This window comes from Dermacentor silvarum, chromosome 2, assembly GCF_013339745.2.
Source record: "Dermacentor silvarum isolate Dsil-2018 chromosome 2, BIME_Dsil_1.4, whole genome shotgun sequence".
Taxonomy (NCBI): Eukaryota; Metazoa; Arthropoda; class Arachnida; order Ixodida; family Ixodidae; genus Dermacentor; species Dermacentor silvarum.
The window spans coordinates 197,596,234-197,617,165 of record NC_051155.1 but is presented as its reverse complement, the minus strand read 5'-3'; the positions used below and the strand labels follow the sequence as shown (position 1 = coordinate 197,617,165).

Sequence of the window (20,932 nt, the reverse complement as noted above, 5' to 3'; positions counted from 1 at the left end):
TAAGCCGTCTCTGCACACTTATTTCATTTTCTAGTAACCGCGCTTCCAATGTGTGGAAAGCCACTGCGAAGGGCCCGTTCGGGAACTTCTGTGATAAAGACCACTGCAGTTCAAACGATATGGCCAACCGTGCATTGACTTCACCCGCAAATTCATAGCAGCGTTTCGCCTTCGACATGCCCGTGCGCTAACGACACCGATGTTTCGAATGATCGAGGGGCAAGGTTGCTGTGGTTTCATGCTAGGTCAAATTAATGACAGTACGATTATATATTTTTTCTCGATTACAGGATTTAAAAAAGGAAACGATCCAGGGATGCCTGAATTATCACTACTCAGGTAAGGAGCCCCTTGCGTTCAGAATTGTTTTATCTTGATGCACCTGTTGTGGAGGGCGGGGGCATTGACGTGCAGGTGTCGAGACATAGAGGAGGCTATGGTCGAGAGATGTCCACGTTAACTTAATCAGACTTCCATTGGTCACCAAATGTGGCCAGTCGTCAGCCAAAATTTGTCTTTTATTTGCCAATTACTGAGCAGCTAAGTAAGAACATTTATACATTTTAGCTGCACAATAAGTGCCCGAGAGATATACTGTTTTGAGGCATGTGTGTACTTCCGCTGGTTGCTAGTGCGAGCGCACAGCACTCGGAGGCTAATGGAAATCGAAATCGGTGAAGATTTAAACCAATCGACATCGGTCAGAGCTTGGATGACTCCCATGTGCAATGACGCAGTATAAATGCAAAATTTACTGTCACATATGTGGCAACCCTACATATGCTACTACCACTTTCTTTTTGGAACCTGATATGTTTCTTGTGCTGGCACTTTTCCTGTTTACATTTTGCATCTCTAGAAATAGTGTTTTCCATTGCTATCACGTGATGATTAATGATTAAGAAAGTGACTCCTTTTTTATAATACATACTTGGTTGCTTCCTTTTCAGTCTCCTTTGGCAGTGAAGATTTTCATCTTCAGCAGCATTCAGTTGCCGTGACTCTTGCTCTCTTGGAACATGATACAGGCTTTGGAAACCCATCTTCATTTGTGAACATTTCCTTATCATTTCGGTGCCACTCAAGTTAGGTTCTTAGTAGGTTCAATTATGAAGCGACACTATTGATTTGATCATGTAATTAAAACATATTTAAGTTTCATGTGTCACATATCACTTGATGGCCATATATTTTGATGTAAAATGAAAGGCCTGCTGTTTCTACAGTATTTAGACTTTATTCATTGTCCTACAGGTAACATCTTGTATGTGGAAACATCTCTCAGTCACTGCCACGACTGTGCTGATCTGGAATGAGTAACTACAGAGAAGGAAATTGCAGAGAGGCACACAGCATACCTTAGAAGGTTAGGTAGCGGATGGCAAAAGTTCTGGACGGATCAAAGCGGGGACGAAACGTTTGCTGTTTGCAAATAATATGCATGCCACATGAATAATGCAAGTTACTGCCTTAAGGGGTTTAGTACCTTGAACACCAAAGAGATAATTGAGTTGTGTTAGTAAATTAATTTTGATGCTTCTACAATACCAAGAAAGCCACTCTTATTGCGAGAGGAGGCGTGACAAGCCAGAAAAGATGCAAAAACGTAACACTGGCGGCAACGCTGCCCTGAAGTTCCTGCAACAGCTTGCCATGACGTCATGGGCATCCGTTTAGGTGCCTGGTTAACATACTTCTTGGCAAAGATAGTGTGTATTGCATTCAAAAGAAGCCAAAGACTGAATTTAGCAGATTTCGCCATTTACTGTGCCATAGCAATCCAAATATGAGAAAATACTTTCAGACCCATGATTTCACACTTATGTACAGCGATGTGGTTTTGGCATAAAATTATAAAAAGAAAAATGCTGGCTTTTATGTTTTCGAGTGAACTGCTTACCACGAAAGTAATGAAAATAGAGCTTTGAAAAAATACTTGTATCAGCCTCTTTAGTGTCCTTTTGCATTTCTTAATGCCATAAGGTTGCTGCTGCACATGCATTTTTAATGACATTAGACATCACGTTGACGATAGCTGCAATGCAATGAATACAAAAAGTCTGCAGATTGTAACATTAAAAAAAAAAAGTTACTAAGCAGACAAAAGTTCCACTAAAAACATCAGTGGGCATATTTTATATTCCTATGTTTAAGATTACTTCATAAACGTCTTCATCATGTGCAGTCATAACAGCTAACTTGCGAGTGAAAGTATGTATTTGATGGTAAAATGAGTGAGAAAGCACTGTGCTGTGTTTCAATACTGTTGAGCATTGTGATGCAGTGCTAATGGCAGTAAACTTAAAAGCACTCAGCAGTTAATGTCATTTTTTGAGCCTATGTGGCACAGATACAACTCTGCGTATCAAGATGGAACTTTGTATGAAGAGTGTCTGTTTGAAGGGATTTCAAAGTTTCAGATGAATTGGGGGTGCTATAGGAGCCTTTACAAAGCTCCTTTAAAGAGTAGAATTGTCATAAGCGAATGGCTCCGCTTCTTGAAACTTTCCAAGTTGGGCTTCATTAGCTTTTATTTATTTTGTAACAGAATCCTATTTCATTAGCATTATTAACCAGTTGATTATTTATTTTATTTATTTATTTTACCCTCAAGCGCACAGAGCTTTACAGAGGGGAGTGGGGTACATAAATAGTAAACAAAATAGAAAATGTAATATGTACAATTCTAATGACATCTACAATACACAGGACGAGACAATGTTAGGCTAATACAACAAAAGCAGGAATGAAGATACAATGCGAAGAACCGCGTTAGAAAAAAAAAAAGGAAAAAAAAAACTCATGCGTCATCAAATAAGTGACTGTAAATGGTTACACAAAATTGATCATGGTCTGCAATGGAAACAATATCTGAGGGAAGGTGGTTCCAGTCACTGGACTTGCGTGGGTCGAAAGAATAAAAGAAAGTGTTAGTGCGGCAAGTAGTAACGTGTACCTTATGGTGGTGATCTAAGCGTACTGAACGATAAGATGGGGTCGTAACGAACTGGGTTTTGAGAACTGGATGATGGTATATTTTATGGAAAAGTGTAAGACGACATGCTTTGCGACATGAAACAAGTGACGGCAAGGAAAGGGTGTGTTTCATCGATGTGATACTGCTAGTACGATTGTAGTTGGATATAAAACGTGATGCGTTATTCTGTACCATTTCAAGTGAATAAGTTAAGTGCGATTGAAAGGGGTCCCAAATGGAGCATGCGTATTCAAGTTTCGAGCGCACTAGTGTTTTATACATTGTTAGTTTCACACTTACAGGAGCTCTACTAAAGTTACGTCGTAGGTACCCTAGCGTTCGGTTACCATTGTTAATAACGTAGTTAATGTGATGTTTCCAGCTTAGATCAGTTGTGATATGAATTCCCAAGTATTTATAAGAGCTAACAGATTCTAGAGTAGCGTTATTTAGGGTATAGGTAGCAGAGGGTCCGTTAGTGCGTGAAACACGTAGAACTTTGCATTTGTTAGTGTTAAGTTCCATGTGCCAAGTTCTGCACCAATGAGCAATATTAGAGATATCGTTTTGCAGTGAACTAACGTCTAGGTTACTTGAAATTTCGCGGTAAACAACACAGTCATCTGCGAAGAGGTGAATTGAGGAGCTTATACAGTCAGGTAAGTCATTAATATAGATGAGGAAAAGTAAAGGCCCCAATACAGAGCCTTGGGGCACGCCATTATACTTGTCATCACCTTAATGGTGCTTTTGGCATGGTGCGATGCCAAAAGCTCTTTTACACAAGCTCTATAGCTGCTCTTGTGCTTTTATGACGGTCAATAAAGCCATATCACTATATAATTCAACACAGTTTAAATTGTGTCCATAGTTAAAACGTTAGGGCGTTATTTTCCACAAGGCTGACTATTTGAATGTGCACGTTGACTGGCTGACTAATAGTAACTAAATTGTGACAAGATGAGTACTGTACATTATAAAAAATGAAATCATCATTAAACGCAATCAGTGTGGATGTGAAATATGTCAAGCAGGTAGCGGGGAGGATTGTAAACTTCTCTACCATTTGCAGCAGCTAATGAGGAATCTGTGTGCTGTTTTCCGACTAAAAATACCAGGTCGGCATATGGAGTGTTCAATAAGCTGGGTAGACTTTTTGCCAAATAGGTTCTCTTAAAATACTTTTCACATTGTGCAGGGCCGTCAAAATTTGACTCACATAAGTCTTTGTTTGGACCAACAGTATGAGGAACCACATTTCTGTTTCAGGCCAGAGCTTCCAGGTTCTTGTGTGTTTTTATATTGCGAAGCAGTGTCTCGAAGAAAGGCCTATAAAGAAAGCCACCATTCTTGAGTTAGCTCACTGAACTGACACTGCTTGATCACGTAGGAAGAGTCTGCACAGATGCATAGTGGGGCAAGTATCGAGACACTGCTGGCATTTGCAATTAAAATGCTCAACAGCAAGATGCAGGGGGAAAAAAAAAAATGTGGTGTTATAGTTTACACTACACATCAGAACACATGTCCTACCTTATGAATGGTGCAAACAGAAATTCCAAGCGTATTTGGTTGAATTTGACTAGAAAGTATTTATGCATTCATCTTTTAGTAAGCCAAATACAGCACTTAGTTTGAGGATAAAAATTCTACCAAAAAATTTGTCGGCCCTTCCACTCCGTGAAAATTGTTAACCACTGTAGCTGGAACGTGCGGCCCCGGTGTTTATCACTGGGTTAATCCCGAGGGTTCATTAAAGTATTTCTCAATTATGAGGTTACGAACATGTTAGGCTGCGACGGAGAGATCGACGTCACTGACGTCGATCTGCAGTCCGCCGTTGTCACTTGCATTCTGTGTCTCAAGTTTGCTCGGTGGCGTGGTTAGCAGCATTCACCCGCCATTGCTGCTTGTGATTCTACGAAATTAAATTGCTTCAAAATTAAATCTGTCCGTTACGTAAGACGTGAATGGCTCATAACCCCTTAAAGCAGAGGCTCATAACCCTGTAAACGCGGCCTCCCTATTACGATGACGGAAGAGAAGTGAAATTCTATGCTGGAATGATGAGCGGCAATGCAGCCAGCTGTGGAAGACGACGACAAACAAGAGAGTAGTGGCATGAGCGCGTGTCGAGCACGAGCACAACCCGAGGGGCGCCAATGAGCCAGCTGCGAAGACGACGACGACGCTCGAGCAAATGCTGATGATGATAGTTTTCTATACACAGGCGATTTCGCCTAGCCATATACGATTTTGGCCAGACATATAAAGCTTCGCTTTAAATTGTATTGGTTGGTAACAACTTTATTGTTACCAACCAATACAAAATGTATTTTGATCTTTTTTTTTTTTTTTGCACCTGACGTTGTTCTGGGCCGAAGCACACTGTCTGTCCACTTCTGCAGGCATGATAAAAATCCTTTAATGTTTAAACTTCTTTCTTTTCTGTTCTGCTGGTGTGCTTGTTTTTAAACTTTCAATTCACGCTATTCACCGTTGCCTGAGGACGTTATGTTTCCGTGAAGTACAAGCTGACACTGCTGAAAAGAAAGTTGCTGTTTTTCCAGTTTAGACAGATCTCCAATAGCACAGGTCAGGACAAGGCAGCACTTCTATCACAGGCTGCAGGCTTACTTCAAATGTGAACTTGCAAAATGAAATGGTCCAGAATTAACAGTGATGCAAAAATGATTTATTATGAGCACAGGGTTCGTCATACAATCTTTAAAACTCTTGGTCAATTCTCATGCTACAATCTTCGGGTCCACAATATGCATGCAGGTGTTTTTGTTTTTATCACACATGAAACATTGTGGAGTAAGTTGCAGATACAATGCCATTAGGTTCATGATAACACTGCAGCATGACTAGATGAGGACAGAGAAGAAAATGACAGAAGTGCTGTCATTTCCTTCTCCGTCATTTTCATTCTGTAAAAACACAGAAGTGAAGTGTTTGCGCCATTTTCTTGTCTATCCTTGTCTCGTCATGCTGCACAGCATTATAATGAATCCTAACCTGCCAACGTGCTTTTGCCAGGAGGTCCCATGATGAGTACATTTCCTTAAGGGCATCTTGAACAGCACTAAGCCTGATAATATGCATGCTATACAAGTGAATTTATGTGCACTATGCAAAGCTTGTCACTGAGTGACAGAAGACTAGTAGATTATAATGCTGACAAGAAAAGGAGCCTGCTTTCAAGAAAGACACAGAGACAATGCAAAGCGTGTGCACTTTTCACATTGCTCAGGATAGCACATGGTGATCAATAATGGTGAAAAGGTAATAAGTAAGCCGCCTTACACGAAAATGCTTGCTAGCAGTAAAACGAATGAAAGGAAATGCACAAATAGTGATGTCCACTATTGCAATGTATAACACCAGCGCACTTCAAGGCAGATCTGCTATGTACAAGTGTTTGTGATCAAGGTAGCTGTGTGCATACGTCTGCGAGTAGAACAGTGATAACAGTTGTGAGTGAACTTGCGCCATAGACAAAGTACTACAGCCTTTCTCTGTGAAGGAAAAATAGAGCCAAGATTGATAACGTGTAGCAGGGAGGAATGCAGAGCAGACAGCTATGTGCACACGCCTCTTAGTTGCACAGCCACTGAACAACTATTGATGTTCTAGTGCAACTTGAGCTTGTTTGTCAGCCAAGGCACGTTTTGGGTAGTCTTATTCAAATAGCCGTCACTGTTGGAGAGCCATAGTAGCCAAGTACAATAATATTGTATAGATTTTTCATTGTGTGCCTATGCTATGTCAGAATTAGCATAGTTACAATGTCAGCATAACACAAGCTTTCTTTTTTCTGATGAACACACTACAGCATGTAAAGTAGTAATCAGTTGCTCAGACAAAAGCTTGCACATGCTTGTATGTTAGGCAACTCGCCATGAGAGACAGTGAGCTGGTGCCTATGAATGCCCATTGTTGGAGAAATGCACATGGATGCCTGCTGATGTTTTTTTTTTTAGTATTTGGAATCTGGCAGCAGCACCACAAGGCCTTGTGCTATCCATTAGATGGGTAACTTCAACAGTGCTACACAGACATTCCTAAGTGTGACAGTGCAAAAGAACATAACATCTCTTGTTTGTGCGGCCTTCAGAACCACATAAGCACTTTGCAAAGAAGCAAAGCATTGTCTGTGGCATATGTGGGAATGGTCACTTTATGCAACTTTGCATCTGACATAGGACAATGCACCAAGACGCCAATCCACCTGAAGTATCCACTTAGTGGGTGGATTGGCTTTGCACATAAGAGTCCTGCTCAAACCTGCCTGTGCAAATGTGCCACGCACTGGTACGCTGGTTTCCATTGTGTTCCTTCTGAAGAGATGGGCACACACCACAGTGATCGTATACACGACTATCGGGCATGCTTAAAAGAGCATTGACACAAGGTTTCCCTCTCGTTTTTTTTTTCTTTTAAGGGATTGATGTCGACCGATTTCTTATGGCATGAAGCCTCAATTCGATGACAGTGCAACAAATAGTTAATTACATCATACTGTAATGCAACCCATTCTAAATGTACGGCAAGTGCTGCACGACATCGGCTTGGAATTGAAGCAGGCTTCTTCGTTACATCACTGAAGTCCTCGGAGACGTTGATCATTGGTATCACAAACAACTGGCATATGGGTCAGTTAGAGTGCTAGCCACTCCATGAACGTGTTGCCAAATGCCAAAATATTAAGCACTCAACTGGATAAAGCCCGATCCTCATGGAGCGAACTTCCTCGACGATGTTCGCGCGTCAAGAAATGTAGCGAGACGCGCCGCCATGTTTTCGCCTCACCGCCCCTCATGCGATGATCCAGCGGCGAACGCCGCCAAGCCGCTATCAATTTGGCCAGCCGTGAAGCAGGAGATTACTGTTTTTTAAATCTAATCCACAGTAAGGTTTAGCATGTTGCGACACTTAATAACGTCATAACTTAATGTTTTATATTTTTTATTGAGTTAGTTCTTCTCCCTTTTACGCTTGGCTATTCGCAACCTCCAGAAAGCGCAGAAAACAGCTTGGCTCTGCCAAAATTGTGCCCATGCGGATACAGTGGGTAGTGTCATTAGACAGTTTTAGTTTAACGTAAGCGTAATAGCGTGGTTAAGGGAAATAGCGTTACCGTTCCGCAAACAAACTTTGCAGAGAGTTTTAGTATAGTGTGATAGCGTAGTTAACGTGTGGGAAGCTATTCCATTACGCTTTGAATTTCGCATACATAGGGCACCTAAGTAATTCTATGTGTGTGTGCATCCGGAAAGTGCGAGAGGCAGTGCAATGGAAGCCAGGAGCGCGTTCTATTTTTACCTCCCTTGTCCGCCGATCTGCAGCGAAACAGACAAGCAGTACAAGCTGTCTAGCATAACCTCCGAAATATTCTTATCTCAGAGGCTATATGCCGTCGTCGCACCTATCTCCCAACTTTACCGACAGGTGGCGCTCGCATCCCAAAGAAAATTTCTCTCGTTAGGCTTAGGCGCGTTCGAAACGAGAAGCGATCTCGAAAATTGCTCAAGATTAGCTATAACACTCTCTCGTCGAAGCGGCATGAGACTAAGCAAAAGCCGTTTGCGCAGTCATTTGATACGAACGAAGTGAATTATACGAAAATGCCAAATTCAGTTCGAAGTGGGCGACCGGGACCGCCGCCATGTTTTACGTCAACTCAATCCCATGATGCAACGGCCGGAAGTGCTGCCTCCTGATTGGATCGGGCTTGTCGCCGCGCACTGAACGCTTCCGGCGGCGGGCGAAGATATCCCCTCCAAGTTGGTGGCACGCGTCCTGATTTCCGACGGTGGCCGACGAGCGGCCGCCGTCGGATGAAGTTCGCCGCTTGGACGCCGGAAATTCGTTCTATGAGGGTCGGGCTTAATAGTGCAAAGAAAGTCTGGGGGGGGGGGGGGGGGTTGCTCTGCATTCTGAGAGAACCGACAGCAGAGGACCAAGCCTCTCTTGTGTCAAACATGGAGGAGGAAGAAATGGATGATGTGGCAGCGTATGCCCAGCTTTCAGCAGCACCGTCACGGTGTGGCTTGCAATTGCTGCACTCGGATGACTAATGAATCTGTCAGTAGTCTGTGCCACCACATGACCACTGCATCCAATTTTTGTTGGTAATTAGGAGGCCCACTGAACATGCCCTATGCCTCAGGCTGTGCTCCACTTGGCACGCATTTCGAACTGTGATTGCATTAAAAGATGATATAATTAATGCTTTGTTAATTGAAGACCCATACCACGATTACAAAGCTGATGTTCAACTAAAGCAAAAGGAAGCGAGAGAAAAAAAATTTTTCAGTATTTCTTTAAGATGACTTCTATGAATATGCGTAATGCATGAAGGTGACTACTTTCGCATAAACTGTACTTCACGTAAATTGCAGCGGTGTTTTGCAAACTAGCATCAAACAGTTAAGACATACTTCCACAACACAGATAATTTTTTCCAAGGTATTCTTTAAATATTAGTAGGTTAAAAGTTGATTGTCAAAAGTGCAGCATTGGTGGATGAATGAACATAATCTTGACCAATTTCACTGCAACACAAATGTGCACAATATGCTCAATGCACAGGGTTTTACATATGTTACGTTGCTTGCAGTATATTTTAACAATGCGGTGTGCAGAAGAACTGTGCCCCAAACATTCCAACACAACCCGATACATATGCTGTACCTGTACCATACAGGGAAATGTGGGACCCACAAGCTGCAACTGGGCACATCTCTCAGACTATTACTAGCATTACGTCTTCCTAAATGTGCATAAAGCAGTGCTCGCGAACCATGCATGCACTCATTCGAATTAACTACATTCGAAGTGTACCTTCACTTGACTCCTCAATCAACTCCCTTGTTCGATCTCATTTCCTCTTTTGAAGTGTCGCGCTACAGTGTGTGTGGCAGATTACCCCACCTTTCTAAATTATGTGTACATGGTTTAAGTAGCTTAAAAGGCTCACTTTCTGGCACTACACTCACAGTAAGCATGCTATATGCTTATGGCAACAACCGTTACTAAGACATTATGCTAACAACAAGAGCATCTTGGGAACATTAACATTTGCTAACAGGTGATTAATGTGTGCCTGAGCATGAACAACAAGGGTGAATAAATATTGCTTCAAGTTTGTCAACTGCATTAACAAGCAGGCACATATGAAGGGTCACAGCATAAAAAGTGACACCGCTGACACTGTACCAGTGCTGAAAAATAATCTGGTTACCCTTCACAAACAATAATTTGGCGGGAGCAATGTGCACCAAGGACTTGACCATTGCTCAACTAACTGGCACAGTTGGCACTAACAAAGAACTTGAGTTCTTTTGAAAAGTATCCTGGATGCAATATTTTATGTTTTGCATTTTTATTGTTCTAAGTAAGAATTTGACTATAGGAATAGAATGAGAACAGAATCAGGGCTGCTATGTTATAAGAGCTTTGCACTGCTACGAACTTGTCTTCACCATGTGGGGTAGCAGAAGTTTGGTCAACGTGTGAACAGAAAGGGGGAAAAGAAAATACAAATCAAGCATGTGTTGCTTTAACAATCCAAAACCTCCGGCAGTGATGTCATTCTGTTTTTGTACTTTGGTATATGTATTCTGCAAAGCATAATAAAGCACAAGGTTTATTAATGTGCAGCTGGCAAAATTTATCTTTTGTAACCACTAACATCAGAACAGTTCCAGTTTGAATGCATGGTACATTGCAATCTTCCCAAGTCTGTAAGCATAACTGCTCTTGTTCTCCCTTTAATGCCATATTCCTTATGATCAGTGGAACAGAAAATTGGGTCAATTGGTGAGGGCTGATCATACTGAACTGTAGCACAAGTAAGACAGCAAAAGAAGAGAATAGCATGGTATCTACACCTGCAAACAAAAGCTTTCACGATGCGAAACTTGTGATAAAACCAAATTTCTGTGGCCTAAGAGCACAGTCTAGCTTCTTCAAGGGAGACACACCGTGTAAGTTGTGTGCAGCAAGTATGCTCAAGTAAGCTGTGTGCTTAGAGAGGATAGAGAATTATTATTATTATTTTTTTTTTGCTTGTACACTGCCTTGCACTCTACATCTTGAACTGCAGCACATGAAATGGAAGTGACACAAAAAAGAACCATGCAACAACACTGCGCTGTGTTCTTGCCATTCTTTGTGTTGCGTCTTTTTCTAGCACTGCAGTTTAAAATCTTCAACCAACTAGCCCAAATCTCTATCCTGTCAGTTTTTGCACCACAGTTAAGTGGTGTCACCCCTTATCTTGCTCAATAAGCTAACAAAAAATATTTGAGCTAAGAACTGTTGGTGGGTGTCCAGGAGTAGTGCAGAAAACACAGCGTGGCATACTATCAAGACTGAAGCTTGTGGTGTAAGCAGAAAAAATCTGTTTACCCCACTGTTCATAGTGTGTCTTCGAGCTCCATACCTTGAGGGCACATTTGTGTATAGGCTCTGTCAAAAGTAAGTATAGAGGACTCAGACAAGTTTTTGTCCTGTTCATGTTGATGAATGCTGGCATAGCCATTCAGAATGCACAGTACTTGTTCGGACATTCATCAATACTAGAAAATAAAGAATGTCGCATGAAGGTTATTACTAGTTGTTTCTGTCGCAGTGGCCTTGTGGCATTTGTTTCTGTGCGGTAATGCTCGGTATGAAGTAGTATCCGGCACACTAACACAACAGTTGTCACAAGGTTCTTTCACACCATGCTTATATAACCTCAAAACTTTTCTTGTGAGTGGAAACAAAAGTGCACTGTGAATCACTGGAAATGTGCAAAGAAGAGTTAACATTATGTAAGCAACTTTAGTGCTGAATGGCACTAGTGATGTTGGGAATTTTGTTCAATGTTCATGAAAGTATGTGTGTGTGAGAGAGAGGGAGGGGTATGCTTGCAAATGTGGGGGCCTTGGGCCCTTAGAAACAAATGCAACTATCGTGATACTCAACCTATATTTCCTCTTGATGCGGAACAGCTTGGCAAACATACCAAACAATAACTGTAGCTCTGACTGATTAACGCTGCCATTGGCTTCTGGGTTGCTTCCTATTCCTGTTTTAGTGTATTTCAGCAATATTGAAATGTTGAGCTGCCACTTGTACTGTCACCTGCAGTGAAATCATTTGTGGATGAATGGTATTACGTTTATGAGAGCTTCTGAAGGCACATTTGTGCTGAAGCACATGAAGGCTACCATTCATGACCAGCTGATCCCATTGACAAACGAGCGGAGCGTGATGCTGACCGCTGACAAAGTGCAAAAAGGAATAGCATTGGAAAAGGCATCGCTAGAAAATCGCAGCCCAGCTCTTTAACTGTCCATTGAGATCACTTAGCGAAAAAAAGAAAGAGAAAAAAAAAACGTTCTAAATATCAAGAATAATAGCATAAAATAGCCAAAAGTAATTTGATCAACTATACATAATGTAATGTACCATGCACTGTTCGAGTCACCAATGCAGTCCGTGTTTACGACTGTAGTGTGCCTATAGACTGTTTCACTTCGCGCGATAACAGCAGCGATAGTGCGGCTCCAAGAAAATTCCGTCTACTGTGCTGGATCACAAAGTGCACTCCTGCTAATCTATATCACCACCATTGCCTTTCTTGCTCGCTATATTTAGCGGACTACGTCAGTGAGCCAAACCAGAAGCCGTCCAGGGCGTATGTTTGTAAACAGCGAAAGTGTCTATAGTAACATGGCACTGTTTGGGGTGATGTGTGATAGAAATGCATGCCTGATGGTATATTCTGACAAGTTGAATGATTTCGAGAAATAGCCTACACCATAAATATGTTTGTGGTGCTTTTTCTCACACGACACCACATATTTTGTTTCCCCTGAACTAAATGGTGAGGCTCTAAACAAATATCACAGTGCTATTTCAGACTACAGCACTGCCAGAGCTTTAGCATTACAAAGCTTGTTTTGGTGTTACTTTGTTGTTGTTAAGATGTTTGGAGCATCAACGCAAACAGGAGCAATACTGTCTGACACTAGAAGTTTAAAGTAAGGTGGTTGTGTGCATGCATGTACCATATTTACTCATGTAAGGCCTGCATTCCCTACAGCCCAGGCAAAATAAATTGGGAAAAGAGCTTCACCAAATGGTGCTTGCATTAATATTAATGCATGCAGCAATTCATGTTTAGCAATTGGAACATTAAAAGTGATGAAACTACTGAAGAATAATAGTCTTCGAACTGTGTCATTAGTGATAGAAGATTGTGAGTAGCAGTCGCAGTGCAGTACTTGGTATGAGCAAGTGGCCGCTATTCTGACTTGTGCAAGATTTGCACCCTGCAATGGAATAAGAGTGAAGGTCTTGCATGATCAAATACGGTGTACACTCGCTGACGCCATGTTGGTGGTATCAACACCAGAACTGCCTTATTGTCAGCCACACATTTGTGGTCCCTTCTCTATTCACCTTGATTGATGAGTCACCAATGCAGTCCGTGTTTACAACTGTAGTGTGCCTATAGACTGTTTCACTCACGCGATAACAGCAGCGATAGTGCGGCTCCAAGAAAATTCCAAGAAATCATGGCAGGGAGTACAAAATGTCATTAAAGACAGGCTCAGCAGTGTTAATGGGGGCATACAGGCACTGTAACATTGCTTAAACATGGTAGGCAATGTGCTGTAACATAAGAGCTCTGCAGCAATTTCTACATATCTTACTCTGCATTGCGTGTATTCCAAGAAAACAACAAAAAATGTTTTTGAGCGAGTGCAATGCATTATTACACTACAGAAGATCTGTACTACTGGTGACAAAAGCTCACAGCCCTCAACCAGGAGCAAGGAAATTCTTTTTAAATGCTAGAATTTCCTTTTTTGTACATTTTCCACGGCCTGTAAACATTTGTCCCCAGCTGCAGTGAGCAAAACTACAATAGACTATCTTTAGGGCAAGCTCTGTTAAGCCAAATACCTTGATAAACAAAAGAGTTTACAAACATCTGGTAAGACAACACACTTTCAAGGTCCACCTTTCACATTCACTTCAAATTAAGTCTACTGTATAGGAAAGAAGCAGCAGTACTAATATAAATCCAAGCCTTAAGAAATACTATGGATGCCAAATCCTTGGATGCATGCCAAGCAAGTTACAGCCAGTTATTAGTGCTCTTGTCCACAGAACAAAATGAGCCAACTCGTCATTGAAACAATGAACAGAAAAAGCCTTTTGCAAAATTATTTTTCGTAGGGTTTGCTATGTTGTTTATTGCTAAACACATAATGAAATGTTGCCTTGTTGATGGATGCTTTTCAAAACAGATGTAAAAATAAGGAGTATTAACCCTGTTATCTGGCCAACAGTGTGTTGCAATCCTTTCTACACTAGAACAACAAGAAAGTGAAGTTTTGAAATATGGAACAAGCAGCTGTATTTTTTTTTCCAGCCGTAGAAGAACAGCTTACAGAGAACTGCAATCAATGTTCATGTGCTTGTGCACCTGTATAAAAAGAACAACTTTGCCATTTCCTTGATTTCATTCAAATGGCAGATAAAATGGCCTTCCCATATAATTTAGTGTCTCGTGACTGCACACTTGTGCTTTGCTGCCTTCTTTCAGAGCGTGCACCCTCTTAGGGAGGAGAGAAATCTGAGTTGATTGGCATGTATCAGTGATATATAACTAAGAGTGCAATAAAGGTGAGGATGAAGGTGAGTAACAGAGCACAAGCACTATGCTGTCAAGGTTGAGACAAAAACGGCATTGGCACAGCAAATTAATTTGCACTAGGAAATGAATTCTGTGAAAAACTGCAAGGTCGGGGAAGCTTTACTGACAGATAAAGCTGGCATCCACCTGAAGCGTAATTGTTTGGATGGGTCCTTAACACACGATTCATTGTACATAGCGCACCAAAAACGAGGACAAAAAGAGACAGAGGGACATGCGTCGTGCTATAGGTGTCGCTGCAGAAATAGTGCCTCCTTCCTCTGTGCAACTGCTTTCTCTCACCTTTTCTTTGTTGTAGCACGAACAGAACAACATTAGACAAATGCACAGCGCTGTGTGTTTGTCTAATGTGCCTTTTTGTTTCCTTGTCGTTCAGCCTGCACTACAACAAAGTAGATATCATACCAACAAGCCCATATAGCAATCCTGATCGACTCTCACCTCTGGTTCTCGTTTTTTTGTGCACTACCTATACCAAATCATCCACCTGAAGCTACTTTTGAGGTGACCATTTGGTTCTTGCCAACTACCATATTTCCTAATTCGCGAGTGCACTTCTCTGCCGAGCACATTTGCCCATCTAGTGGCGGTGCCGCTCGCAGATCAAATGCAGACGGAGTCTGAGCTGCACATGCTGGCTTGTCTCCTGCACATGGTTTCACTACGAGAGCCACATCTACACATTTTGCATGTCATAAAATGCACAAACTATGCTTGTACGAGCTGATTGCAAAAACTACTAAGCCATCATCATAGCTTGTCAGTCTGCGTCATAGGAAAGCTGGCCTTACAGTTATGAAAGGGGTTCATAAAACTTCCTCTACCCTGTGCATTTCTGCAGAATCAGTTTGCTTATTCAGTGTTCCTGCACTTCAGGTTGTTGATTAATTCACGTTCACCTTGCCATCTACTAGCCTCCCAGTTAGCTCAGTTGATATAGTGAACTGCCTAGGAAACAGTGGTGCTTGGTTTAGTGCTGATACCGCAATACATTTCTTCAATCGTGAAGACTTCTTTTTTAAGAAAACTGTATAGGTTATTGTAACTTTATACTACATTTGGATCGATACCAACCTGCCTATTCAGTACACGTCCTTAAGTTTGCCTCGCCCAGAGGACAACCCTTCATTTTGGAGCACAATGTACCCTGGAGTTTCCAGTTAGTGATTTACAGTAGAGTATGAGAGTCTGTCAACTAGCCCAGCAATAGCAGTGTAACTGCCTTAGAGGGTTTTGGCCAGGAGGAACTGTTGCAGCCTGATCCCGGCATTTTCAAATGAACTACGCTTGCTTATTGGGGAGTTCGTATTCCATTGCTTGCGGTATAGCGTGACTCATATCACGTACTACGAACAGCCACAAATGGTCCAGTGATTGGAAGAGGCACAGTGCTGCTAGAATTCACAAAATAGATTCACCTCGCTAGAATTCAGAGATTAGTAAAGCTGTATATGCTCATTATATGTGCAAGCACATTCCACCTCATTCACCAAAGAACTCACCAAAAGCCTATAATTTTAACTAAATTCTTGGGCTGTGAATGACATCATCAATGGATAATGCTTGGCAAACTCTGATCAGTACATATCGAGAATGCAAACTTAATTTTTAGAAAGTACAATGTGCCTTTTAGTCTGATGGAAACAGCTTTAGTACTGTGTAACATACAATGAAACAATTTTCACAAAATGCTTCCTTGACCTAGCAAACAGTTGCCTCTGGAAATGGGAAAATGCTATACAAGAAGTTTAGGTGTGAATGCTTTCAGAAGACGGGTGAGCGTGGTGCATGTCATGCGAGTATATGCTTGCCAATGGCTGTACTGTTCTAATTGCGGGTTAAATGTACATCCTTCTTCACTAACACTCTTGATTGTGCACTGCCACGAATAATTCCACTTAACTGAAACTTCCTACCTTTCTGCATATGTATATATATAAACAAACACCATAATTTGACAAATGTATGCATTGTGCATATGAAACTGCACAATTTGGCGTTAAATTAAGAGCTGGCATTAGGGCTGGATAAAGATGACATATGAAGTGGCACTGAATGCTTTGACTACTTTCTCAAATTTAACTGCACTTATCCTGCAAGCAAGACCTTTGTAACTGCTACATTCAAGTTCTCACTATGACTAGTTCAACAGCAAGCCAGTGTATACTATTGAAAATACATGGCCAAAAAGTGGTAGTTGAATTATAACTATTCCTACAGCATAGCTGCAAACTACATTTTATGCTTGTGCAATGTTGACATAAGATGGCCACAGCCACTGAAACCTGGATAACAAGGACAACCCTATGTTTTATGCAATAGGTCAAGCACCCTGAACAATCGTGCGGTGGGTCAAATGTAACATACCTAAGGCTAACGCAGGCACTGCCACCACTAAGAGTCAGTGGCAGTGGAAACGCCGTTTTGAGATTTTAAAGCGCAGATCATCCAAATGATGAACTGCATTGACAAGCCTCCACTGTAGTGATGTGCAAGCACCTCAGGGCATCTTTTATCTGCCTCCTTGTGGTAAAACGAAAATATTCTAAAGTAACATCAAAGTGAAAAGGAGAAAATAAATGGATGATGCCTGCTTGTTCTCTGCTGTCTATAGCAACTGCAAAATTGCAGGTTGTTCATTACAACCACACTATGTGCGAAGCGAGAAAGAATGTGCACTCCTCGGTACCTTCAATAACTATGCACAAGCACATAGGTGCCAGTAATTCTGCACTTTCAATCGAGATCCAGTGGCATTATCAGTGAGATCAGGTAAAAGGGGCACTGAGGCTCAAGGTGTATTCTATCTGCACTTGAAATAATTGCACCATATCACTGGTGCTGCAATTGTGCACTGATCTTGGCATAGATACGCTCAAATGTATGCTTTATCAGCCATGAAGTGGATCAAAGCACATCGTTGGTCCTATGTGATACATTTTTTCCAAGTGCATGTGAAACACAACCTGAGGTGCAGTGACCACTAGACCTATTGCTGCTGATAATGCCAGTGGCTGTTAGAACAAGGAACAATAAGGCACTTCTGCACGTTGCTGTTAAAAGATCTGAGGTGTGCACACATGTTTGGCAGCTTATACATGCGGACACTCAAGAAATAGATGTCTCTATTGTTTCTGCCTTACGGAGAACTTGTATTTCTCCAGCCATTAATTGTTACAACCAGACAAGTGCTCAAGTGCATATCGTAAGACCACTGTGAGAGAAAAAGAAATATAAGAGCAGTCTCCCTGGTTTTTTTTTTTTTTTTTTTTTTTTTTCCCTTCTTCTCCGGTATACCCACTTACTGGGTAGTAATTCCAACTGCAATGATGTTACTACAGCACGCTGTACTGTGCTTTTCATAGAAATTATATGTGTGTTAAGAACAAAAACAGGTTTTAATAAACATATCCAAATAAAAGACAGCTATACCCATTTCTCAAAAAAGCATTCACACCCACTTCCACAAAGCAACAATTTTTGAAAGTGCAGTCTTCGATGAGCATAAGCCCAGTGACGGCCACGTTTTGGTTACCCAGAAAAATCGACTTCCTGGAAAAGCTGGCTGGGCAGCAGACTCACAAACTGTATTGAAGTGAAATAGTTTGAAGTGAAATGGTAGGTGCACTCCAACACACACATCAAATTCCACTAAGTGACAATTCAGAGCATGATAAAACGAGTATGTTAAGTGCAAGCTGCCACTTGTGTATGAAACTGCTGTGCAACTTTCTGGAAACAAAGCAGAAACATAGCACAAACACTCTGTACTGTCCATTTTTTGCACTATTTTCAATATGCTACCTTGCAATCTTGCCTAGCTTGAAATGGCCAGTGAGTAAAAAACATTCTGCTGAAGCTCGCATTTTCGAACTCCTCTAATATACCTCTCAAAACAGCTCCTAAAGGCATAGTGACACTTACGAAAAAGAGCGAAACAAAATTGCATCATGTTCGTCTACCACTGCCTTATGTAATCTGGCTGGCCTTGGGTCCTAGCATTTTACGAACATATAATTGCGAATTATGTTTACAGAGCAATGAATTGTGGCCAATCCTTTCGTTCACTCTCTAATATTGTGCATTTAGGGTGAGATAGTCTGTCTTTCAGACAGTTGAGATGTATCCTGAGAAGTGAACATTACAGAAGGATAAAGCTTGAATAAACATGAAATTACTACACAAGCTGTGGCAGAAATTAACACATGAAGAAGATGTGCATTTATGTATACTGAGCATGTCAACACGAGAGTCATTTTTTAAAAGAGCCAGAAAGATAACGTAGTTGTCACCAATTAGGCTATTTGGGTGCAAAGGGGGGCTGGAGAGAAGTATCAGGCAAGCACGTCACTGTCTTCGTTGTCACTCACGCAATGGCCGAAGTTGCGAGCTATGCAGTCAGTGAGTGACCTCAGGTCCTCAGTGCGGCCCATGGCACCATTGAAACCAACTCCATAGTTGTCATACTCTGAGTCATAAGTAACACTGAGTGAGTCAATGCTGAGCAAGCGGCTGCTGGCGCGTGAGGAGATACTCGTGTCATCCCCTTCGTGGCCAGCGTCATTGAGGAGCGAGTTGAGGTCGCTTAGGGCCCCCTCCGCGTCTGTTAGCCCTTGGTCATTGGCAAGTGACGCGTCATCTGTTGTGTAGCCACCACCGTGATTGTCCATTAGCGGGGCTCCTTCCTCGTCTGCCTCGCTCGAACCATCGTTGCTCCAGCTGCTTCGCGAGTCAAGGTGCAACAGTGGCCCACTGAGAGGGTGGCCTGCTTCGGCCAATCGTAGCGCGATGCCCGCAGAGTCCTCGTCAAGCCTCATGAGAACACGTGGAGAATTTCCGTTGAGAATGTCGCCCACGGCATATCTTGGCTGAACTGCCACACTGCAGTTCCCATTTTCCAGATAGTCTTCCATAGGTAACTCATCAGCGTCGTGGCGCATAGACAGGAGTGGAGCCCTGACCTTGCCATGCTGCCAGACAAGTCTCTGTGATGCCGGACTTGAGTTGCAGAGCTGTTTACGAGGCACCTGCTCTGGAGAGTCGACCGGAGGTGATGCCACCGCGTTGCGAACTGCCTCTTCATGAGTTCGTTTACGTGATGCTGAAGAGTTTGTGAAATACACTGCAAGCTCTGGATCCTGCCTTGTGTTGGGAGCTGCTGCTTCTGGCAATGTGTGACTTAACTTACCATCATGTGACTGTCTAACATTGTGGCTAGGAGAGCGACCAACTTGAGGGAGACCTTGGCCAATGAAATTGGGACTTGCCTCATAGTCGCCCATAGATTGAGAATACGGGTACATACAGTTTGCTTGAGGACAGTGCGAGTTTTTTAACAACAGCAAGGGAAAGCCAGGACCGGGCAAGCTTCCATGTGGCGATGACGGCTGGTCATTTAAACAGCTACTTTCCATAATGAGACTACCACTGCTAGAATTCCTGTCATCAAGGTGACTGCTTGCACTTTCTGACCGGGGGTCGAGGCTGCAGTCATCAGTCAGCACAGCCTCACTTTGGTCACCAGGTAGCGAGGGAGGAGGCACCCTTATTTGTTTCAAACTCTCCCAGGGGTCACCACGTGTAAGGGACTCTGGCTTGGAAGACACTCCAGTTTTCACTCTCGATCTGGACCCATGCGGAGGCGTGCTTGAGACAATGATGGGCTTGGGCTGGGTGTATGGTAGAACATCATCATGAGGTGCCAGTGGTGCTGCCTTTTGGTGCTGCCCTGCCCAACTGTTGGGAGTGGACCCACTTTCTCTTCTCAGCTGCAGGGAGTTTGAGCTTAAGTGCGGAGGCAGACTTCCAGAGAGGCTATTATCCTCCTGCTGAGGCACTGTGCTAGGATGGCCCCCAGAGACGCCGTCCTCCCTTGGGCTGGACGCTGAGCAGTTGGTCTTGCGGTCCATGAGAAAGTATGTTGTCATTTCTCCTTTGCCCTTCACCTTGACTTTCCCACGGCACTGGAACAGGTAGGGTCCGTCTCGAAGCAGCTGATAGACTTCTTCGGTCACCTGAAGCAGTAAATTTCATGCTAAAGGCTTAAAATGTGAGATGTACAGTTAAAAGCATAGCTGTAAACAATGAACTTGCCACCATTAGGGAAGCACTGTAAAATTCAGCAAGAGAATGACACATCAAATGCAGCACAGTAAGTACCATGGGCAAAAATGTGGTTTACCGTGAAGTTTGAATCATTTGTGTCGTAGCCTAATGGGAGGTCATTAGCC

At 42.5% G+C, this 20,932-nt stretch overlaps 1 protein-coding gene across 2 annotated transcripts in view; it reads right to left on the bottom strand.

The window, feature by feature from the left end:
* Positions 1-5,650: 5,650 nt before the first annotated feature.
* Positions 5,651-20,932, bottom strand: part of LOC119442413 (Ca(2+)/calmodulin-responsive adenylate cyclase) — a 216,787-nt gene continuing 201,505 nt past the window's right edge. For both annotated transcript variants that reach the window (XM_037707283.2, XM_037707285.2), the window contains exon 22: positions 5,651-20,716. In XM_037707283.2, the coding sequence (XP_037563211.1) occupies positions 19,037-20,716 (1,680 nt within the window). In that variant the 3' untranslated portion in view covers positions 5,651-19,036. The remainder of the gene's footprint in view (positions 20,717-20,932) is intronic.